This window comes from Macrotis lagotis, chromosome 8 (genome assembly GCF_037893015.1).
Source record: "Macrotis lagotis isolate mMagLag1 chromosome 8, bilby.v1.9.chrom.fasta, whole genome shotgun sequence".
NCBI lineage: Eukaryota > Metazoa > Chordata > Mammalia > Peramelemorphia > Peramelidae > Macrotis > Macrotis lagotis.
The window spans coordinates 68,020,853-68,046,183 of NC_133665.1; the positions used below are offsets into that span (position 1 = coordinate 68,020,853).

The 25,331-nt window shown below is 37.2% G+C and overlaps 1 protein-coding gene across 2 annotated transcripts in view; it reads left to right on the top strand.

The window, feature by feature from the left end:
- The window catches only part of SLC1A1 (solute carrier family 1 member 1), a 105,105-nt gene that overhangs the window by 73,008 nt on the left and 6,766 nt on the right, over positions 1–25,331 (top strand). The window contains exons 3-11 of one of the 2 annotated variants that reach the window (XM_074197456.1): positions 2,579–2,671; positions 4,960–5,074; positions 5,792–5,834; positions 7,439–7,537; positions 9,140–9,324; positions 12,494–12,601; positions 16,596–16,718; positions 17,284–17,478; positions 24,397–24,531. In XM_074197456.1, coding sequence (XP_074053557.1) covers positions 2,579–2,671; positions 4,960–5,074; positions 5,792–5,834; positions 7,439–7,537; positions 9,140–9,324; positions 12,494–12,601; positions 16,596–16,718; positions 17,284–17,478; positions 24,397–24,531 — 1,096 coding nt within the window. The remainder of the gene's footprint in view (positions 1–2,578; positions 2,672–4,959; positions 5,075–5,791; positions 5,835–7,438; positions 7,538–9,139; positions 9,325–12,493; positions 12,602–16,595; positions 16,719–17,283; positions 17,479–24,396; positions 24,532–25,331) is intronic. The other variant, XM_074197457.1, reaches the window with a different exon arrangement.

Sequence of the window (25,331 nt, forward strand, 5' to 3'; positions counted from 1 at the left end):
CTTAAAGGTCTTTCCAGATTTCTTTGTATTCCTCAAAACTGTTCATATTAATGACTTTTATGTACTCAAGCAATCAACCAATCAAAAAAGACTGTTAAGCATTTGCTATGGGTCAAGACCTATGCTAGGCAGAGAAAATCCACATGAGACTCCAACTCCCTGTTTAAAAGTGGGTCTTTTTTATTTCAAGGAATCTAGTCCCAGGTGCTACATAAATGTTATTTGCAGAAGAAACTCTAGGAATTACTTAGTCACACATCTCAACCAGACAGATGAGGAAACTGAGATATGGTAAGAGTAGAGTAACTTACCCAAGGTCATCCAGAAAGCAATAAAAAAGGGTAGGATTCAAACCCAGGTCCTCTGACTTTTATTCTTTCCATCACACCATGCTATAGTATACTAATTCCAATATTTGGGGTGAAGGTAATCAGAGTTAAGTAACTTGCCCATATAGCTATTAAGTGTTTGAAGTCACTATGCATAATAATATTTATAGCAGCTATTTTTTTGTGATGGAAAAGAACTGGCAATTGGTGATGCCCATCAACTGGGGAATGACTGAACAAGTTGTGTTATACGAATGTGATAGAATGCTATTGTTCTGTAAGAAATCATGAGTAGGCAAATTTTTTTCTTTCTTTTCTTTTTCTTTCTTCCTTTCTTTTGGTTTGGTTTGTTTGGTTTTGTTTTTACAAGGCAATGAGGCTAATTGATTTGCCTAAGGTCACACACCTAAGTAATTATTAAGTGTCTGAGGCTGGATTTGAACTCAGACCTTCCTGATTCCAGGGCTGATGTTCTATCCACTGCACCACCTAGCTGTCCCTGAGCAGGAAAATTTCTGAAAAACCTAGAAAGACATGAACCGATGCTGAGTAAAGTGAGCACAACCAGGAGAACATTATACCCATAAAGAACAACATTGCATGATGATCCACTATGATAGACCTAACTCTTCCCAACAATTCAGTGATCAAAGACAATTCCAAAAGACTTGTGATGGATCTCTATCTAGAAAAAACCTATGTAGTCTGAATGCAAACAAAGCATACTACTTTCACTTTTTAAATTTTTTTGTTGTGGATTTCTTTTTCCATTTTCTTCTGATTCTTCACAACCTGACTCATAGAAATATGTATAGCATGATTGCACATGTATGATCTATATAAGATTGCTTGCTGCCTTGATGAGGAGAGGGGAGGGGAAAAATTCTGAACTGAAAACCTTACAAGAAGGAATGTTGAGAGCAGTCTTTGAATGTATGTGGAAAATAAAAATAAAAATAAACAAAAATGAAAAGTTTTTAAAATGTCTGGCACTGAATTTGAATTTGGGTCCTCCTGACCCCAGGACCAATGCACTATCCACTGCTTCACCTAGCTTCCCACTAAATCCATCTTTAAAGGAATGGGCAAGAGATAGAGAATTAACTCAAAGCCTCCCTATTTTCCTGGCGGTTATTTGATTATTTGTTATTTTGTCCTATGCCCTCTGCAAAAACCGTCATTGTAGAAAATGAGTAGCCATTTGACTCCAAAAAGGTATCTTCTCATCCCAAAGAAGAAAATAACAAAAATTTATCCCAACCCCACCTCAATGCAAAATCTCTCATTTTCTCACTAGCCAAAAAACCCAGCTTCAAACTACTGAAACTTCACCAAAGAAAAATCTCTAAAATAATGATGATGATGATGATGATGATGACAAGAATAGCAGCTAATATTTATATTGCATTTAACCATGAACCAAGCAATAAGTATTTTTGGAATTAGTATCTCAACAATACTGGAAGACAGGTACTATTATCTACATTTTAATGATGAAGAAACTGAGGCAAATAGAGATTAAGTAACTAGTGTATTGAGTCATACAGTTAGGAGGTGTCTCAACCTGGACTTCCTGACTTCAAAGCCAGCACTCTATCCATTGCATCCTTTTTTTTTTTTTTACATTTTTGCAAGGCATTGGGGTTAAGTGGCTTGTCCAAGGCCACACAGCTTGGTAATTATTATGTGTCTGAGGCCGGACCTGAACTCAGGTACTCCTGATTCCAGGGCCAGCGCTCTATCCACTGTACCACCCAGCCAACCCTCCATTGCATCTTCTAAGAAGTCAACAAAAATTTATTATCTCCTGTGTGCCAGTATCTGTGCTAAGCACTAGTAATGCAAAGAAAGGCTAAAGTACTCCTTGCCCTAACTGTACATAAAAGATATATTGGGTTTGCCTATATATTTATATGTGTTTTAGTGGTTTAAAACTTTACTAATACTTTTGGGATACATGATACACAGGGTGAATTGGAGATAATTTCAGAGAAAAAGGCATTAGCTATTTTGGAGCTCTATAAAGAACTTCTGTGATTCTTTGAAATAATTTTTTTTACTGCTGTTGCTGCTACTGTTGTTGTCTACAGTATCATCACATCCCAAATCTTCAAGGTTAGGTTCACTTCCCAGCAGATGAACAAAGCCTCTCTCACCTTCTGCCCTTCACACTTTGAAGACTGTTACCAGTAGGTACTTAATAACAGGAAATTGAGCTTCTAAAAATATAATTTTCTTAATATTTCCAGGTGTCGCTGCTCTGGATTCCAATGTCTCTGGGAAAATCGGTTTACGAGCTGTTGTATATTATTTCTGCACTACAGTCATTGCTGTCATTCTTGGTAAAGTCTTGGTCTTGTATATCCAACTATATAGAATGTTATTACTTTATGTAACAGTGATTTTTGTAATATCTTGAAAGTAAGTGGGCTTATCTTTATTATCAAGCATAAAATTTGTGACTTCATTTCTATGGGAAATCTTCTGGCCAAAAGACCCAAATTGTCTGATCTTCATCTATTGCTCTGGTCAATAGGACCTTCCTGGGCAGGAACAAAAATGAGGTGATCATTTTATGCTCCGTTTGTCAAATCAGCAAGAAGGAAGAAAAGTCAAGAGTTCAGGTAATCTGTTCCTGAATGCACAACTGAGGATAATCATGAAATAACTTCAGGGAAATGTATTTTAATACCTAGGATGTAGATATAGCAGTAGAGCTGGCAATTAATAAAGTGTTGCCAAGGAGGCATCCAGCTGGACCTGCTTTAATGAAAGGGATGTTTCAGAAAGGGAGCATAACTCCTCCTGTGATTCAATATTTCAGAAGGCTATGATTTCATCTGTGTAGGAGGACTTTCTCCACCACTGTAGACCTTACCCTCCCACACACTTCAAAAGGCAATTCCTTAAGTTGCTGTAGCCTGATCCTAGTGGTGAGATTCTCTGAATGTCCTTGAACAAAGATTCAAGTTCATCACATGGCCTATACTCAAAACTTTTCCAGTTTGATATCTTCAAGAACTCAAGGCTATCTCCATGATGCAGTGAGGAGGGAGATTCTGATTCATCACAGGGTCAAACCTCTCATTTGACAAAAGAGGAAACAGGAACCAGCAAGTGACCTGCCAACTTTTCACATATAAAAATAATATAATAAAATAAACAGAATTGGAAAGAGACAGGTCCTCTGATCCTCACCATTTTGAGTCACAGACCCTTTTTGTAGTCTAATGAAACCTGTGAACCCTTCCTCAGAATAATGTTTTTTGAAATGCTAAATTTCAATTAAGAGGTTAGTGACGATGAAAATGGATTTCTTTCTCACCCAAGTTCCCAGATCCCATAAAATTTATGCACAGACCCTTTGGGGTTCTTTGGTATCACATTACTTTCTTATCATTCCCTCCTCATCTTTAACTTTTAGAATCTCTAGTTTCTTTCAAAACTTAGCTCAAACATTACCACGTACATGAGATCTTTCCTGTCCTCCCCCCCAGTTCTCTCCCTACCAATTGTTATATTTGTGTGTTAAGTATGTATTTAGATGTTTATCTCTCTCCTAATATTATATAAACTTAATGCCAAGAATATTTAGCTTAATCTTTGACTAATTTTCTTAGCTTTAAGAACAATATATACAAATGGAGATTTGGACTTTAGTAGTTAATAAACATTCAAGTCCTAATCATTTATATTTTTCAAAATATGAGAGAATAATTACATAATTTATATATTCATGTTGATCTAAGCCATCAACCATAAATATTATTCATAGAGATTAATAAATGTTGCAATTATATGGATTTCCATTACAGAGGAAAGAAGAGGATTGATCCAGGGGGCCAAGTGGAACAAGGAGGTAGATGTGGATAAATCTCTAAGACAGTACTGATTTAAGGAATAGCTAAAAACCATTGTATGTCAATAGTTCTCCTAAGTATGAAAATTTCTCTCAAGTTGTCCATATTTTCTCTCCTGCAGATGCACTTATGTTTTTACTTTCCTTAGCAAAAATACAGTATCTTTTTTAGAATGTAAAAGAAATGAGAACCAAAGGGTATGGCAAAGGAAAACTTGCATCCATTCTGTATTTGAATACCTCAAAGATAAAATTAGTACAATCTGAATTAATGAGATTTCACATAGCATTTGATAAAGCTTTTTTCCCTTTCTGCTGCCAATACCACACAATTCAAGCCACCTTCTTGAAAGAGCTTCCTGGAAAGGAAAATGATTCACACTCCCACCTGCTAAATCTAGCTTCATGGGCCAAGGAAGAGAAAAGGAATTGTCTCATCAGCAGGTGCTTCCAGAAGCATTTGGGAGATGCAAGCCAAGCCTCTCCAGTTTTTTTTTTTAAAGATGGAATGAATGCCATCTGGTTACTCTTTAAAAAGGACCAAAAGTTTAGGCAGCTACTGTTAAAGCAGACAAAATTAAAAGGTCTTGACACTAGAATCAAAAGCTATCTTATGCTTGACTTGTAATTTAAGATCCCCAGGAGATAATCTTTTCTGGTGTCCTAGTTTAAGGCACATATGGATACTCCTTGAGTTTTAGAGTGACCTGTTGGAGTTCCAAACATCCTAAAAAGTTCTGATTCTGATATGAGATTTGTTATTGATCTTAGGTATCATTCTGGTAGTGAGCATCAAGCCTGGTATGTCCCAGAGACCTGATGAGTTTGACAGGGTAGGAAGTACCCCTGAAGTCAGCACAGTGGATGCCATGTTAGACCTGATCAGGTAAGTGGTTGCCAGGCTTCAAAGAAGAATGGTGGCACATCACAATGTCAATTTAATTTGGGAAATGAACCAACAAAAACACGTCTTCGATGAAAGGTCTATGATGCAGAAAAAGAACATTATTCCATTGAGAGCAATAGAAAAGAATCACTGATAACATATATTAAATCACAGATCAATCATGTTTCTAAAATATGTAAATTTCTCTCAGGTTGTCCATCTTTTTCGCAAACCTCTTCTTTCTCTTCCAATAGGTCAATGAAGACCATATCTGTGGCTTCTAAATGTACTTAAGAGAACTTCAATTTATTAAATAATCACTATGTGTGAAGCACTTTTATGTTAAGAACTGGGAATACAAAGAAAAATAAGAAACTGTTCATGACCTCAAAGATCTTGCATTGTCTCTGGAGATTGACAATACAACATGTAGATATAATAGACAGAGTAGAATGTAAAATCCTTTTTGAATCCCCAGTGTTTGTAACATAATAGACAATTAAAACTCGTTGAACTAAATTAAATAAAATAGAGAGCTGAAGTCTTCAGATAAGCTGAAAATCAAAAGATGGGGCAGAGGACCCTATATGATCCAAATGTATAATTTCTAAAATTTAAAATTTAAAAATGTTATATTATTTAACTTTATCAGCTTATTAGAGAGACAAAAAAATTCTTCTTGCCATAACCTAATTCTACATTCCATGTCACCAACAGGAATATGTTCCCTGAGAATCTCATCCAAGCCTGTTTTCAGCAGGTAATATTTCCCCTCTTTCCCTCAATTAAATTTAATTTTGTGTTGGTGTTGCCCAGGAAATAACCCTTCCTAAATTCCAGCTCAAAATGTGGCCATGGATGAGAGAACTCTTAGGATGTTCTCAAACTGCAGGGAAGCTCTTGTGCTCCAGATTTCTGTGGGTGCAGCCCACAATTCCAGGAATGGAGTGCCTTTCACCCTGTGAGTCACAAATGAATACAGTGCCTAACATGTATAATGCCCCTTCTCCTTCTCCTTTCTCTCCCAACAGATCTAAGAAGGAAAAAAACTGGACATCTAGCCAGTAGTTTTGGAGGATTGTCTTAGCATTGAAGAGATTTAGCATTTCCTTCTTTAAAGTAAAAATACAATGAAATAAACAATACATATATATATATATATATATATATATATATATATATATATATATATATATATATAGTGACATATAGAAAAATAAGTAATAGGTTAATATGTAATTACATAAAATACAGAAATTAACAAGTTAGTTGTTCCCTTCCGTCTTCTTTTTCCTCAGTGTGGGGAAATCTTATGTCACAGAGCATATACTTAGTATTCCCAGTGATTCCGTCTTCTTAACAGAGTGTTACTCAGGGCAAGCACTCTGCTCACCCATTTAGCAGAGCTGAGCTTTTCTTTGGGAAATTGTTTGAACAGTCCATTCACCCCATATATTTCGAGCCTTGTTCTCTTGTTTATTTTTGCAGTTATACAGCTGGGCCCATCACATACTGCTGCATTCATTTGCATAGATGAGTGAACAGAACATTCTATGTTCACCAATGAAATGGCCAATGACACTGCTTCATGCTGACCTCTGGAGCATGGAACTGTGCCTCTCCAAAGGTGTCTTTGCAGATTTGGCACAGTAATCATTTGTGAATTTTCTCATGTGCCTCATTCAGGTTACAGTAAAGCTTTATATCTAATGTAATTGCTCCTTGGGTCCTTCTTTCACCTCCGAACGATGTGCCACAACCTTGATGAAACACAAGATCTTTTTAAATGAAAGGGTACTGGAATAGCAAAGGAACTGGAAACTATACCACAAGATTATCTATTGAAAGAACTGGGGACATTTGGCTTGGCCTTGAGAAGAAAAGAATTGGAAAGGAGAGATACATCAAGTGTGATCAAGTATTTGAAGAATTGTCCCAGGGAGGAGGGGAAACGTTGTTATGCCTGACCACTGAGGACAAAACCGAAAACCATGAAGGGAAGTTAGAGGCAGATGATGTATTAATATTTTAAAAACAAAACTTTCTCAAATAAAATTCCCCAAAAACTAAAAACTTTCTAATAATTAGAATTATTCAGAAGTAGAATGGGCTACCCTGAGTCTCAATTTTTTCCTCCATAAAATGAAAATAGTAATAACTATTACCTATCTAAAATGCCTTGTAAACCTCAAAAGACTACAGAAATCTAAGTAGTTATTATAATCATCTGTGGGTCAGGCAGGATTTTTTTTGATGAGTCTACTACCATTTGTTTACTGCCACCTTTATTTCTTCTTATGACCAGAATTTTGTTTATTCTCATTTATCCAATTTTTTTTTTTTTTTTTTTTTACCAATTCACAGTACAAAACCAAACGTGAGGAGGTGAAACCTTCAAGTGAACCAGAGATGAACACCACTGGAGAATCTGTAACAACTGTCATGGTGACTGCCCTTTCAAAAGTACTGTTCTTTTCATAATTAGTTGCTTTCCTTTTTTTTTTAGGTTTTTTTTGCAAGGCAATGGGGTTAAGTGGCTTGCCCAAGGCCACACTGCTAGGTAATTATTAAGTGTCTGAGACCGGATTTGAACCCAGGTACTCCTGACTCCAAGGCCGGTGCTTTATCCACTATGCCACCTAGCCGCCCCATGCTTTCCTTTTACCAGTAAAGAATCATTGAGAAACTGGAGTAAGAAAAAGAAATATTTAATTCTCTTAGATTAGGGAGTCTTGAATTCCAAGTATGACCCTGGGCAAGTCACTAACTCTACTATAAAATGAAGATAACTTTGTACATCTTGTATAAACTCTACAAAGCATTTTTAAGAAAGTGCTTTGTGAACTGTAAAACACTAAAACCAGCATCTTGGCTATTTTATGACTCTAAAGTCAGGTACCCAGTAACTACATTCCTTCTTTTAGACATCCAAAATACCATATGTATACCTTACTAGCGATGAACTTGGAAGAAGCTTTATGGCATTCTCTTCTGTAAAATGAGCACGTTGTATTAGATGATCTCTTAGATCCCTTATAATTCTAGAATTGCAATTAATGTATCTTTTATGCCATAATCATTTCCTAATAATTCCTCAATAACTCCCATATCTCCCCCTCTTACAACAAAAACTTAATCAAAGTTAAAAGCTTTTTGTATCTATTTGTGTATGCAACATTCCACAACTACAAATCACCTGTAGATGAAGAGATTGGAGGTATATTACAGTATCAGTCAAATGAGACATTTATAAAAGTGCTTAGCATAGGACATGGCCCATAGCAGGCACTCTATAAATACTTGTTTCCTTCCCTGCTCCCTTCTTACAGTCATCTAAAACTAGTATCTCTCACTGCATTTAGCCTGAATTCCATTACCTTTTTGAGTGGTGTTCCATTACAGCATTGTCGTACTGTATATTCTCTTCCTGACTATAGTCATATATAGATATAGATATAGATATAGATAGATAGATAGATAGATAGATAGATATTATAAAATTTTAGAATTTTATTGCTCATGGACTTTAACAGTTGAATTTTAAGATGTAATTCAAGGGGGTGGCTAGGTGGCGTCGTAGTGGATAAAGCACTGGCCTTGGAGTCAGGAGTACCTGGGTTCAAATCCGGTCTCAGACACTTAATAATTACCTAGCTGTGTGGCCTTGGGCAAGCCACTTAACCACGTTTGCCTTGCAAAAACCTAAAAAGAAAAAAAAGATATAATTCAAGGCAGAGAGATCCCAGTTCAAATCCTTCCTCAGACACTTATTGTGAGACCATGAGCAAATCACTTAATCTCTCTCAGTCTCAGTTTCCTTATATGTAAAATGAGAATAATAATAGCACCTGCTTACCAAGGATATTCTGAGAATTAAATGAGATAATATATGTTAAGTACTTTGCAAACCTTAAAATTCTATATAAATGCTATTCATTTCAATGAGGTGAATGAGTCGATTCATACTGAGAATTTTCTTAAGATAATATAATTTCATGTTGAGAGATTATGTAAACCAGTTATATTGTTATCATTCACTGATATTTTCTTGGTTTTGCTCCACAGAACCAAACAAAAGAATATAAAATAGTGGGCATGTACTCAGATGGCATAAATGTCCTAGGTTTGATTGTCTTTTGCCTTGTGTTTGGACTCGTTATTGGGAAAATGGGAGAAAAGGGCCAAGTGCTGGTGGATTTCTTCAACGCACTCAATGATGCTACCATGCAAATCGTTCAGATCATTATGGGGTAAGAAGGTTCCCCCCAAAAAAAACTTTGAAGAAAGAGGATTATTCCTCTCTCCCACAAAAAGGCTATCTATGTCTGAGCAATCTACAAGCATCTACACACCAAGGAGCAATGATTCAAGCAGTATGGAATCATTCCATCCCTTTTCAAGTCTCCCTTAATCCATGGATCCATCATTTGAATTTTACTTAAATTTCCTGGGGGCCACCCTTCTGGTGATGAAACTCTAGCTAGACCAATCCTCAGACATATCTATTTCTGAACCCACACTTGAATCCTTTCTGCTTTGTGCTCCATTAATGTTTTTAAGAATCTAGAGTTGAGTCACCTCTATGTTTTGATAAAATATTGGGGTAGGACTTGGGCAACCCAACTTTTTACCCTGGACAATCCAACTGTTAATATTTTATGACTAGGCTACAGGAGTAGGAGTTACCTTCCTACTCTATTTTAAACTTCTGTCATGAAAATCTAGCATTATATTTGCAGTATGGCTTACATAAATAAAGCATGAAATTATGATCAGGATCTGTGCCTGAAACAAATTTATGCAAAATGGTTTAAAAAGTTAATAGGGACATGTATTGAATGATCTGGATCAGTCAGGAAAGAAAGTTGCTCCAAGTTTTCAATTGGCCCCATTCCAAAATGACCACTTCTGTTCTCTGCCTGCCATGTATTAACCCCACAGTTAAGTCACAGAATCATAGGATTTCAGAGCTGGAGTAGACATCAGCATCATGTAGCTCAAATAGTAATAATTGTATTATCTATCTCATAGGGTCATTGTGAAGAAAATGCCTTGTAAACCTCAAAAGACTACAGAAATCTAAATAGTTGGGAGTCATCCAGACTTTAATTGAAGATCTATAAGGGGTACCTTTTCTTTTTAGGGATAGCCCATTCCATTTCTGGAATGATTGGAAGAGTTACACAAGTCAACATCTGGACAATGACAAGGAAGTGACAGAATCAACCATACTGAAAAGCCCTTGAATTATCCATCAAGGAAAAAGTAACGGAGGACAGTTCTTTCTTGATTGGTTAAAAAAAAATGGGGTTGCAAGAGAGGGTTGACCATAATTTGGCATAGTTAGGCAATTGTTTGCCTAGATATGGTAAACTCTAGATATGATATTGCTCTGTTTTTTGGTGATAGTGAGAAGAATTAAATGACTCAAAAATCTTTCATTTCAAAGTTCACTTGCAATAATTCTTAAAGGTTTACTCATCTTTGACTTACCTTCCTGAGTTCCATATGCATAGAAAGTAGAATCCTGCTCCATTCAAGGACCTTGAAGGTAATCCCTAGTATTTGACTGATGGATAGAGGTTAGAAGAACTACTGTTCTTCCTGGGATCCTGAACCCCCAAAGACTCAAGAGGCCCCCTTGAGTTCTCACTTTATCATTTGAAAAATCTCCTCCTAGCAGAAGTCTGAAACTTCTTTTGACCTTCAACCTGACAGCATTTTGCATGAAATACAAATATTATTTGAAAGAATCATCTAAATCTTTCTTCGGTTTTCACCTATTTTTCTTTATTTTTTTTTTTAAAGAAGGGATCCAGATTCTGCTGAAACAGAGTCCTTATTTGGAAAGAGACAAGCCCTTACTAACAGTGAGCCTCAGCTGTCTTGTATTAGTTTTTAGCCAAGTAATGCAACAAGAGCTTTTCTGTCTTAACTAAATGACTGCCTCAGCTTTCACTTCCTCTTCTTTGGCCAGATGACTCTCACCGCTATCATTATCCCTTCTCTCCAAAACCCTGCAGCCTCTCCATATAGAGTTCCAGTTCTCAGTTTCCTCATCTGTCAAATGAGGCAGGCTAGACATGATGATCTCTAAACTTCCCCTGAGTCCTACTTCTGTGAGCATCTTACCTGGGACACACACTCTGTTCATGTCCCCACTACATTGTGGAATCAATGTATGTAGTTACACAGGAAGAAAAATGTCAATGAAATTATTTCTAAGAGAGGAGTGCCTAAAGTAAATGAGCAAGTATGTATGGCCCTCTCACATGCATCCTTTTGTCTCTTCCCATTCCAATGCATCCTCCATTCAGTCATCAAAATGATCTTCCTAAAACAAATATCTGACTCTCTCTCTCTCTCTCTCTCTCTCTCTCTCTCTCTCTCTCTCTCTGTCTCTCTCTCTCTCTCTCTCTCTCTGTCTCTCTCTCTCTCTCTGTCTCTCCCTCTCTCCTTGCCTCTGTAACATGTTCAAGTCCTTCCTATATACCAATATGATATTAAACACTAGAAATACAAAGAAAGACAACAAAAGTCATTGTCCACTAGGTCCTTACATTCTAATGGGGACTATAGCAAGTAAATACTGTAAATACTATACATATAATATAAATGAAATATTGTTCCATTATGCACTTATTTGTCCTACTTGCCAACTCACGCATAATTAGCTGTAAGCTCTCTAAAGGCAGAGCCTCTGTCATTTTTCATCTATGTGTTCCCAGCCTCTAACAAAAGCTTGAACATAGGAGGTGCTTGCTTAATAAAGGCAAATCCAATGTTTTGGACCACAGCGAATACAATGTTATACCTAGAGACAGCAACCCAAGTTCAAATTCAGCATGAGGCCCTGGGAAAATCAACTAACCTCTGTTTGCCTCAATTTCCTCATCTGTAAAATGGCACCCATCTCCTGGGGTTAGTCCTAGGACCAAATGAGATAGTCTTGTAAAGCACCTGGCACAGTGTGGCCATTTCAGAATTGCTTATTTCCTTCCTGCCTTCCTTGCCCAGTTCCCTTCGTGACTGCTTAGGTACAGTCTGTGAACACAAAAGGTAACCAACTATCTCATCCTAACCTCATTAGGGAAAGGGAAAAGATGCACTGTCAAAGGACCTGGGTTCAAATCCTGAATCTGTTACTCAATTTGTGAAACATTAAGCAAGTCATTTCAGTCCTCCTCTTTGACCTCTACATCCCGCTTCGTAAAGTGAAACATTTGGTCCCAGTGTTCTCTAAGGACCCTTCCAAATACAAAAGGATGAACTGGTGAACTCTGCCCTCTAGAACAGAAAAGTCCTAGACTTTAGAAGTCATCCTATCCTCTCCTGACCAATAGCCTAATTTGACTGTCTACTGTGTTACTATAGAATGTGATTATTTCTTTTCCTCTCTCTGTGGTATTCACATTCTAGGTATATGCCACTGGGCATTTTATTTCTGATTGCTGGGAAGATCATCGAAGTTGAAGACTGGGAAATATTTCGCAAACTGGGGCTGTACATGGCCACAGTGCTCAGTGGGTATGTCAGTCTATGGGTGGCAGGTGGCGGGGGGGGGGGGGGGGATTTGGGAAAGATTACTTTGGGGTTGCTTCTGACAAATAGTATGTGGGAGGATCTGACTTGAATCTTGCCACTGCTATTTCCTGCCTGTGTGATCTTTGGCAAGTCCAAAGAGTATATAGCAAGAGAGAACATGAGTTCAGGAAAGAAGTTGGATGGCTTTTGCATGAAATATAAATATTATTTGAAAGAAATATCTAAATCTTTCTTCAGTTGTCACCTATTTTTCTTTATTTTTTTTAAAGAAGGGACCCAGTCTCTGCTGAAAACAGGGTGCTTATTTGGAAAGAGACAAGCCCTTGTATAAGTCACTTCACATTTTTCTTGTTCTCAGTTTATCTATTAAATAAAGGAGTTCAACTGGACATCCCTAAGGTCTCTTCCTCAAAATCTTTGATGACATGATGACATCTGTAAGTCTGTTTCCTCATCTGTCAAATGGGGGGTCATGGACTAGATGATCTCATAGGGTCTGTCCAACTCTAGATACTTTGAACACCTATTTTTTTTAAATCAGCCTTTCTAAGTACAAAGAGAAAGTTCTAAGATTAAAGATTCTGGATCTGCTCTTTAATTGCTAATTTGGAAATGGTTTGCACCACATTAATTGCTGGGTTTGTGGAGAATGAGCTCAAGGTCTCTTAGTTACTCAGAAATCATTCTCTGAGAACAACAGGTAGAATTTTAGGGACATTATAAGGAAATACTCTTCTCACACGTGGCATCTCTTGGTTATCCAAGTGCCTTCCAGGGTTTAGCTCTGTTCATATAGCCTGTGATACTCTCCAGGCAATTATACTAGTTATTCTAGTAAGACCAGACCATATTCTATAGTCTTTGAACTTGACAAAAACATTGTTTCCACAATAAATCATCAAGGTTTATATCTCCATTATAAAGATAAGCTAACTGAGGGAGCTGTTGGTTGGCACAATGGATAGAGCACTATCCCTGGAGTCAGGAGGACCTGGGTTCAAATCAAGCGTCAGACATTTGATACTTTCTAGCTGTGGGATCTTGGGCAAGTCATTTAACCCCATTGCCTCACCAAAAAAAAAAAAAAGATGAGGCTCATCGTGGTTAAATGATGTACCCAAGGTCACACATCAAGAGACCCTTGAATGCTACAGGGGAAAAACAACTGACATATCTAGGAAGACCTGTGTTTTTGTCCCACAATTGACATATACTGACCGGTGATGCTGGGATCCATTACATAAATATTTGGGTGTACTGAGACTGTAAATTTCCAAAAAGTTGATTACATTTTGGTAGAGAGAGGTTCCTAACCTCAGATCTCTCAGTGAAATTATAGGTCCAATCTCAGTCCCTATGCCCACCTAGCAAGGGCCTGTCCAAGCCTGACTCCTAACTCTTTTAAGCCAAAGTTGCTCTGAAGGACACAGATTTTATGTCAACCCATTACTTGAACCAAAAAGTTCACTGTTACTTTATTCACCTTCACTCCAAATAAGACTATGAATAAAAAACTAAAGTGCACCTGTTTATCATTTGTTAAGTCTGCTTGTAATCCTTGCTATGAGTTCCTTCTGAGAAAGGAAACATTTTCAGGCTAGTATAAAATGCTACTATTTTAACTGTAAAGCCCTTTCCCACTCCCTCCCTATAGAATTCCCGTCCATAAAAGAGGATTTTAAAGCAAATGGCCTTTAAGGTCCCTTCTGGCTCTACTATTCTAAAATGTATAGGCATGCTGGGTGCAAGTTAGTTCTACTATGGCTCTAATGATTGCTGTTCCATTATTCTTGCTATATTATGCTGAGGGATGATTCCCCAACCTTCCACAATTCACTCCAACTCTTTGAATCTCAGGTTTCTAATCTGAAAAATAGAAATAATATTTGTAACTGCCCACCTCTCAGAGCTAGTTTGAAAAATTCTTGGCCTGGAGTCCATGAATTTTTTCTTAAGACAGTTGTTGCAATATATTTTATCTCCTTTGTAATTTTATTCATTTAATCTTTTGCATTAAAAAACACTGTTCTGAAAAGGGTTACATATGTAGGGTTCCCCCAGATAGTCAGAAGGAACCATGTTACAAAGAAGATTAAGAAATTAAAAGTGATATCTAAAAACAAAATGCTATATCTAAACATAAAAACATAAAAAGTGATATCTAAAAACATAAAATGATATAGAAATTTGTTGTTGTTTAGTCATTTCAGACACCTCCAAATATTCAGGTCCTATTTGGGGTTTTCTTGACAAAGATACTGGAGTGGTTTGCCATTTTCATCTTCAGCTCATATCTAGCATTTTATATATAGCACTTTGTTTTGCAAATTTGTTTTTTATTTATCATACATGATCTCATTTGATCCTGACAACAACCCTATGAGTTAACAGTATTATTTATCTTCATTATCTTCATTTTGTACATGAGGAAAATCAGACTAAGAAAAGGAAATTCAGGCTAAATAACTTACCAGGAAACTTACCAGAGTCACATTGCTAATAAGTGTCTGAATCAGGTTCTGAACTCAGGTCTTCCTGACTCCAGATTCAGCCCCATTCACTCTCCCACCTAACTCATAGAAGTTATTTTTTAAAAATTTTCTGGACCTGTGATTCATTAGCATAGGGATTGCATAGTGTACAACAAACATCTGTCTGCCAGTATAGATCAACAACTCACTTACAACTCACAGAGCTATCTGGTGTCCAATGATTCATAGTCTGTCACACAGCTAATATGTGCCAGAGACAGTATTTGAACCCAACTCTTCTTTACTCCAAGGCTAACTCTCTATCCCCTACTTTTTATTCTGAAAGCTTTCACTGCTATTAATCACGATTATTATTATTATTATTATTAAAAACCCCAAGTTCTCAGGCATGAGCTATGAACTCTGCCTTCATATCTGATGACTATGTCCAGATCACTCCAACTGATTTCATCCTTGTGCAAACAATATTTACTTTAAAATATATTTACTATATTTACTAAATTTACTAAATTACTAAAATGTATTATATATATATTAAAACTATTTACTATAGGCTTGGGGCAGCCAGTTGGCACAATGGATAGAGTACTTAATAATTGTGTGACCTTGAGCAAGTCACTTAACCCCATTGCCTTGCAAAAAGTTTTAAAGGATCACTTTGTTCTGGGAATGTCATCTGCTGATTTCTTTCCCATCTCTTCTGTGTCCCTAGATTATGTAACTCCAGTATCCTAACTAAATTGAGGATATTTTCTTTGGAAAGGGCTAGAGACAGAAAAAAAAAGGAGTCTTAAAATATGACATTTTAAAAAACAAGACATGCCTGAGAGGTTGAAGTCTTCCTTGGACTATTTGACTGTGTCTATCTGTGTGACAATGTGGGGCAGTAGAAAAAGTAGTTAGGAAGCACTGGACCTTTTCATGCAAAAGCCATCCAACCATAGTCTTGGTTCTCACACAGCCATGTGACCTTGTGTAAGTCACTTAACCTCCACACCTAAGTTTTCTCATCTATAAAATAGGATTGGGGAAGGCAGGGATATACCTTATTTATAAGGTTGTTGTGATGAGCAAATGAGATGAGGTATGTGAAAATGTTTAACTAAAGTATAGAGTTTCTATATAGCTATAAGGAGATAAATAGACCTGAGTCAAGACGATAAAATTCTGTCTCTGGTGTATATCAGATGTGTGATCTTGGGAAAATCAATTAACTTCTAAGTGTCTCCAGGCAAATCTTTAAGATTAAGTTATAAAATGCTGACCTAGATTAGTGAAAGGAGTTTTATACACCAAGAATTTCTCACATCAAAAAAATCATAGTTGTAGTTATATCTACACAAATGGATATACATACACATACACACATTCATATACACTTATTCAAAACACTTTAATGCTTTGATGAATCTATTATCCTAGTAAAAGTGGATACACCTCCCACCAGCATTATTATCTATAAAACTGTCTCTCTTTGTTTGCAGGCTTGCCATACATTCCATTGTAATCCTCCCACTCATCTACTTTCTAGTTGTACGAAAGAACCCTTTTCGGTTTGCCATGGGGATGGCACAGGCTCTGCTCACAGCCCTCATGATCTCTTCCAGGTAAATAAATAAATATATTTTGTTTTCCTGAAAACAAATGTGATCAAAGGAAGTCTCATGTCTATCTGTCCCTTTCTCTATTTTATAATGGCACATACAAAAACACTAGAAATGCCCTTTAGGCTGAGAAATGATAGTATCTCTTGGGAGTATCTCTTTGTGTCTCTGCCTGAAAATATATTTTTTTCTCCCACAAATGTTTTTCCCCTTTCCTAGTATGAAACAGTTAAGAATTTATTGTATTTGTAGAGGTATTAACACTCTGAATTTTGTTTCCTGGAATTATTGAAGGGTGAGTTGAATGCTTTATACTCTAAGATTAACCTTCTAGGGGCAGCTAGGTGGCACAGTGGATAGGACCTGGAGTCAGGAGTATCTGAGTTCAAATTCGACCTCAGACACTTAATAATTTCCTAGCTATGTGGTCTTAGGCAAGCCACTTAACCTCATTGCCTTGCAAAAAAAAAAAAAAGATTAGCCTTCTAGAAGCAAAAAGCCTCAATATTTAAGTAGTACCTGGCTGGCGTTCAGTAACTATGAACTGGTTTCTTCTTTTGTTTTTCAGCTCAGCAACACTACCTGTTACCTTTCGCTGTGCAGAAGAAAAGAATCACGTGGACAAAAGAATCACCAGATTCGTTCTGCCCGTTGGTGCAACAATCAATATGGATGGAACTGCCCTCTATGAAGCAGTTGCTGCTGTGTTCATTGCACAACTCAATGACTTGGATCTGGACATTGGAAAGATAATCACCATTAGGTGGGTTGAGGGTGTTGCTCCAATGTTCATCACTATTACTGGTAGCTTCCCTATAAAGTACTTGGGAAGAAAACTCAAGGAATTGGATATTGTTCAGTTAAAGTTTGTATTCCTTTGACTTCTACTCTGTATAGTCTCATCTCCAATCCATATAATGGGATCTCAGCCACTGCAGTTTGATCCAAAGGCATCCTCTGTTCTATACAATACAATACTATACTAAACCTACTCTGTAGTTGACTTGAACTTTTGGGTCTAAAAACAGGTTGAACTTCTTCCCCCTCCCCATTCATGTTGGTTTGTTGTTGTTCAGTTATTTTTCAATTGTGTCTGACTCCTCTTGACCCCATCTGTTATTTTCTTAGCAAGGATATTGGAGTCCTATACCATTTCCTTCTCTATCTCATTTTACAGATGAGGAAACTAAAGCAAACAGGGTTAGGTAATTTGACTCGGGTCACAAAGCTAATAAGTGTCAAAGGTTAGATCTGAACTCAGGAATAAGAATGTTCCTAACTCCAGGCCCAAAATTCTTTGAACTGGATTCCAAGAAGGTTTTCCAGATGAGAAAATTGAGGCCTTATATATGATCACATGACTTATGAGGCAGGACTAAACACTGACTCGAACTCTAGTCTTCTAGATAAGTCCCCATTTCTGAGCCTTTGTCACTTTCTAAATGTTCCTTTCCTCATCTTGGTTCTACATTTTCTAAGTGCCTCTAATTCTTTACCCAGACTACTAGAATAGGCCTTGTGCCTATATTCAGAACAACCAAGATACACATGTATATTTATTCATTATACTTTAGCCATACACTTAAACCACACTCAGCCACTGGCACTACCCCAATAATAATATGTGAGACACATAGCAATTGTTTTGCTTATTAAATTCAGGGTTCCACCCAGGAGCTCTTTGACTTCTCTAGAGAAGGTACAGAATTCTACCTTGCATGTAGTAGATGCTTAATTAATGTTTCCTTAATTGAACTCATTCACATTCCCTTCTGGTTACTCTGTCATCCTTTAAGGCAGCTAGGTGCTGTCGTAGTGCTAGAGTCAAGAATTGAGTTCTACTGTGTCACTTTAGGGGAGTCATTTAGTTCCTCTAGGACTTAGTTTTCTTCTAATGTCATGACCTCTAAAGTCATGACACCAGAGTAGCTAGTGCACTGGACCTAGAATCGGGAAGATCTGAGTTCAAATTCGGCCTGATGCATTTATTTGCTGTGTGACTCTGAAGTCATTTAACTGCTGTCTGCCTCAGTTTCTTTTACTGTAAAATGTGGACCATAATGTGTAGCCCAACTTCCCAGAGTTATTTTGAGGATTTAATGAAATGACATTTGTCCTTCATTATCGAAGAAGACCGTGACATCAGGGAGGTGATGCCATGACAAGTATATGAATTGGGTTTGAGTGAGGGGAGCTGTGCTAAATCAGCAGTCCCACTTTCTCCTCCAGAGTCATCTGGTTCCACTGGCCAGATATGAATCAGGATAACTGGGGATGGACCTGCTTGTGAGGCAATCAGGGATAAGTGACTTGCCCAAAACATAGCTAGGAAGAGTCAAGTGTCTGAGGCTGGATTCAAACTCCCATTCTCTTGACTCAAGGTCAGTGGCTATCCACTGTACCACCTAGCTGCCCCATCTAAAGAAAAAAATATTTGTCAAATGCTTGCTTAACCCAATGATTGTCCACATAGTAGATAATGGATGCTAATTTCCTTTTTTCCTTCCTTACTTTCTTCTATTTTTCCTTCTTTCCTTCCTTCTTCCCTCCCTTCTAGCTCTAACTCTGTGTGATGCTATGATTACTATAAGCTCTACATGGATGCACAAACAAAATCTTGCTTGACATCACAGGACTTGGCCCTCCTGAAAATCCTTCTATGTGCCAAAGTGTTGTGAAATAGCTATAAGGTCTGCCCAGGTACTAATCTTATCTAGGCTTGAATCTTAATGATAAGATCCATGATCTTTGTATCTCTTCCAATGTACAGTGCTCTTCAGGACTCCTCTATAAATGTTTATTAACTAGAATTAAATACCAGATTCTTGAGTTGCCCCATTCTTAAAAATGGTCCTGAGGATGTGAAAAGGGTTCTCTGAAAAGTTGTGTTTTCTTCCATTAAAAAAAATTAAAAAAACACTGAGTCAAAGGTATATTTCACTGAAGTCTCAGAAATCACTTAAAGGTCTCACATTTCAGGCAAAGGAAGTGGCATGTCTGGATTTTGTAGGGGCAGGACTGAGGTCAAAGTCAGAATCCTCCTTGACTCTATGTAGTCTCTCAATGCCATACCCAACCAACCTCAGTCTGCAGAATATTGGTTAATTCTTGATACATCATGGCTTCCTGCTCAGTAAGCCAAAGCATTATTAAATACAGTTGTATCCACAAAAACCACCTCCTTTGGCAAATCCATGCAGCTATAGAGTCAGCCTGTCACCTACCTACCAGGAAGAGGGAGGTTCTATGCCTCAGACATGACCAAACTGAACAATGTTGGCAGAACTTTTGAAATTTTGTAACTCATATTGAAGCTTTGTGTGTAGAAAGTGACTTAGAGATATAATAGCAACAATCTATAAAGTTTTTTAAGATTCATACTTTTCCCCACAAAAGCCATATAGAGGTGGGCAGTTATTAAGAATTATTTATCTTACCCATTTTAGAAAAGAAAAGAATCTTGAAGGTTAAATGATTGGTCCACAGTTCCATAGCTTAATGTAAGAACCACTGTTCAAATCCAGGGTTCCTGGCTATGTTCTCTTTCCATCACACCATACTACTGACAGTTCAGAAGTAGAGAGCATTTCACCTAAGAGTAGCATAGTGTAAATGCAGTGTCAAATGCCTGGTCATTTGATGTATGTGATGTCTGTGGTTTAAAGGGGAAGGAAATTCTCTGCCTCAGACTTAGGAATCCCTGGGCCCAACCAAAAACACATTAATATTCATTCTTTCTCACAGGTTCCTTTATTATTGGGCAAAATACAAGTCCAGGTTTCTTTCATACTTTAAAAAAAATAATGGTAAAGGGGTGGTTAGGTGGTGCAGTGGAGATAGATTACCAGTCCTAGAGTCAGGAAAACCTGAGTTCAAATGTGAACTTAGACACTTAATAATTATCTAGCTATGTGACCCTGGGCAAGTCTTTTAACCCCATCAACTTGCAAAAAAAAAAAATGGTAAACCATGTGATCTTGTGAAAGTCCCTTAAACTCCATACTCATCTATGAAATGGGGTGAGGGAGGCAGAGAACTATCCCATTTATAATGTTGTTGTGATTATCAAATGAGATAAGGCATTTGAAAATTTAAAGTTTCTATATTAATATAAGGAAATATTTGTACTTTGTACTGATAAATATTCTTGAAGTCAAGATGTCTTGAGTTCAAATTCTATCTCTAATACAAACTAGAGATGTGACCTTGCAAAAAAATCAATTAACCTCTAAGTATCCCCAGGCAAATCACTCAAGCTCTCATCTTTTCTCTTTCTAACCAAATAACTAGAAAAAGTAGTCTGTATGATAGATTGGGAAATGTTGTAGATATGATCTTCTGAGATTTCAGTCAAGTATTTTACAGTCTCTCATTTTATGAACAAGATGATAAGAGGAGAGGATTCAGAACTGGTGGAATGAATGAATGAACGAATGAAAAAGCATTTATTAGTACTGCTCATATATCAAGCCTTGAGTTAAGAATCAGAGATACAGAGTTTGCCTTCAGGAAGCTTACATTCTAACAAGAATGGCAGCACATAGAAAAGGTATAGGGATGGTTAGTATAGTTATAATTCCCTTTCCTTTAGCAATAGTGGTGATATTGATTTGGGGGAGGGTAAGGAGAGGTTGGCTAGTTGATTGGAGAATATGGCTGGGGAGTCAACTGAAACATGGATGAAGCTACCGCATTAATGGCTTAATATACCTAGGCATTTATCTTTATCCCTGAGCTTTTATCAAAGGTGTACTCATCACATTTTCAGATAACACTGGGAAGGATAATTTATACAAGTCAGAATCCAAAAATATTTCTGCAGGTTAAAACAATGAGCTGAGTATAAATAAATAATAACAATAAGTGTATATTGATATAATCATTGGTATGAATATAGTGCCTTAAAGTTTGCAAAGTACTTTACAAGTGTTTTCTCACTTTACCTTCACAATAACATTAGGACATAAGCACTATTATTACTATTATTATTATCATTATTATACCTATTTTATATATGAGGAAACTAGGGCAGGTAGAGGTATCTTACCCAAGTTCAAGCAACTAGTAAATGTCTGAGACCAGATTTGAACTCAGACCTCCCTGACTCCAGTTCTAGCCCTCTATCCATGTCACCACCTAGCTGCCCTCCTTGCCAAGGAGAAATGTAAAATCCTATACTTGGTTTCAAAAACAAATTTTTTTAGACATGAAATGAGTGTCTTTCCTCTAAAAGGGAGCTTGGGGGTGATAACTCAGTAGTGCAATGTAGCAGTCAAAAAAAAGTCATCAAGATGTAAGGCTACCCAGAAGGAAGAGATTGGTGCTGTACTGTACCCTTGTCAGAACAAATCTGGAGTGTCAGATTCAGTCTGGAGAAGTATATTGGGAAGTATATTGATAAAGCAAAGGATTCTCCAATTAAGACTGTGAGCAGAGATTTTTGCTTTTGTGTGGATCCTATAACTTAGGTTATATGTTTATTTTTTTTTTTTAGCTTTTTGCAAGGTAAACGGGGTTAAGTGGCTTGCCCAAGGCCACACAGGTAATTATTAAGTGTCTGAGACTGGATTTGAACCCAAGTACTCCTGACTCCAGGGCCAGTGCTTTATCCACTACACCACCTAGCCGCCCCAGTTATATGTTTCATAACAATGTCTGGCATGTGCTATGTCCTTACTGTCAAGAATGTTGAGGCGTCCCTTGAAACATAGGAGGATTCATTGAGGGCAAAAGGGTAATGTTGAGCCTGGAGAAGAGAACACTTAGGGAAGACCTGCTAGAAGTCTTCAGGTCAGATGGAAGAAGAATCTAACTTGTCCTGTCTTGTCCCAGAGAGCACAATTTGAAGCAATGAGAGGAAATTGTGTGGAGGACAATTTTGGCTAGGTGAAAGGGGAAAAAATTCCTTAGAAAATTAGGCAACATAGAATGGAATCCTTTGGAAAGTAATAGGTTCCCTCACTAGAAGCTTCAAGTAAAGTCTGGATGTGATTGCTTATTAAAAATATCATAGAGATTTTCCATTAAATAAGTATTCATTTAAAGTAGGGGCAGGAAACATCCAGCCCCCCGGACCACATAAAGCCAGGAAAATCATTTGGTCTGGCGCTACCACAACAGCCACAAGTGGGACTCAAAATTCAATAAGTTTAGCAGTTTTTTAGGGTGAATTAAATGTTTGGCTAAATATAGCTAAATGATATTACAAATATCCTAATAGCTCTTGGTAGAAAAAAGTTTCCCCATCCCTGTTTTAAAGTCTCCAGATCTTTTAACTATGACATTTTCCATGGATAGTGCACTGGACTTGGAGTCAGGAAAACTTGAGTTCATATCTGGGTTCATATCTGGATTTAGATACTTACTAGCTATGTCATCCTGGACAAATGACTTAGTCCATCTGCCTCAGCTTCCTTATCTGTAAATGGAGTTAATAATAGTATCTACCTCTGAGGGGTGTGATGAGAATTAAATAAGATAATAATCATAAACTTTTTTGTAAACTTTTAAGTGATTTATAAATAGTATTTTTTTATTTCAGCTGTCTACTTATCAACACTTTGCACTGTCCAAGATTTCTAATGACTTTCTCATAACTAAATCCAATTTACATTTTTTTCCATCAACATTGTCTTGTGGTATTTTCCATAAGGTAGCTCCCTCTCTCTGGATACTTTCTTATCCATGACTTCTATGACATTGTGTTTCGGGAGTTCCCCTCCTTTTCTCTTACCACCCTCTTCTATCTCTGTTTTGCAATATTTTCCTTTCCTCCTAATGTGACGGTCTCCCAATGATCTGTCTTTGACTTTCTTTTATTTGCACTATACTGTCTTTATTCATTCTCTACTCTCTCTTGTAGTCACTTTCATAATTATCACTAAGTAAATGTTTCTGTACTCTAGATAGAATACAGGGACCCAAAGGTCATCTTATAGATAAATTAAGATACAGATGATTTCAAGTATAAAACTTGGTGTGCTCTTTCTAGTAAGGTTTCCAAACCATTCTTCCTCTCTACTAGGTACATGACAAGATAAACAATTCACCTTTCTGAACCTCAGTTTGTTCATGTATAAAGTAGGAATAATATTTGCAATTCACTACCTTGTTAGAAAAGTATTTTGTGAACTTTACCAAATGCTTAAATGCTAAGCATTGGGCTAAGCTCTAGAAACAAAAATTCTTTTTTTTTTTTGAGCTGGGGGTTACTAATAAGCAAATTCCTTTAAGATCAAGTCATAAAGTTTTCAGAGCAGCTAGGTGGTACAATGGATAGAATACTGGGCCTGAAGTCAGGAAGATTCATCTTCATGAGTTCAAATCTGGTCTATCTATATCTATATCTATAAAATGAGCTTGAGAAGGAAATGGCAAATCACACCAGTACTTTTGCTAAGAAAACCCAAATGAGGTCATGAAGAGTCAGACCACTAAAAAATGACTGAACAACATATCTGACCATATATATCTGCCTTGCAAAGTATTCATGCCACTTGTTTTGTTTCCCCTACTAGATCATAAACTCCTTGAGGGCAGAGGCAGAGTCGAATTCTTCTTCCTCTGCCCCCAACAGAATCACACACATAGATTTGAGAAAGTTGCAATAAAAGTCAGGTGAGCCCTTAAAAGGAAGATGACATTTCTAACTCCTTTTCCTGTGTTTATGCTTTGGCCACAGTGTCACAGCAACAGCTGCCAGCATTGGAGCTGCAGGAGTGCCCCAGGCAGGACTAGTCACCATGGTCATTGTACTGAGTGCTGTTGGCCTGCCAGCCGAAGATGTCACTCTCATCATCGCTGTGGACTGGCTTCTGTGAGTTGCATTTTTCTGACTTGAAATCAACTATAACAATCTCATTGTTTTTAATGGGGTGGGAGGACAATTTTCCAAATTTTCCAAATTTTCCAAATTGGTCCTTCTCTTTTAAGATGGCCAGGGAGCCAGGTGCTGCTCTCTTAATTTCTTCCCAATCAGTCTACCTGATAAGGTGCTTAAACATTAACTCATCATAATAAAGATGAGTGCTGATTTTAAAATACCAATAAATAGTATCACCATCATGTAATCTGATATGGTTATGCTCAAGGTTAGATGTCAGTTATGGGACAAAAAGACAGATAGTAATGAGTTTAATAACTATCCATGGTTTCACATCTATTCCCAAGGTACCTCCTACTTTGTCCTAGACCTTAATAAATCTATTGATCATAGCATTTTAAAGCATGAAGAGTCATAGGATTTGCATAAAAGATGCCTTGGAAATTATCTAGTCCAAATCCTTCAGTTTATTGAAGAGAACAGACACATAAAGGACAAATGACTTACCAAGATGTCACACAGATGGCATGTAGCAGAGTGGGGATCCAAACTCAAGTCTTATGGTTACAAATGCAGTGTTCTATATATTTTGGTGATATTGGACTCTAAATCAACTCATTTTATAGAAAAGGATGCTGAGTTAATACAGAGGGAAAGCCCTTGCACATGATCACATATTGTACATCAAAGCAAAACTCAAACCCAGGGCTTCTGTCTCTAAAGCTAGTTTTTCCCATGACCCAACAACTGCCTCTTCTACAAACAAAAGTGCCCTGGATAATTAGGTAGGAATC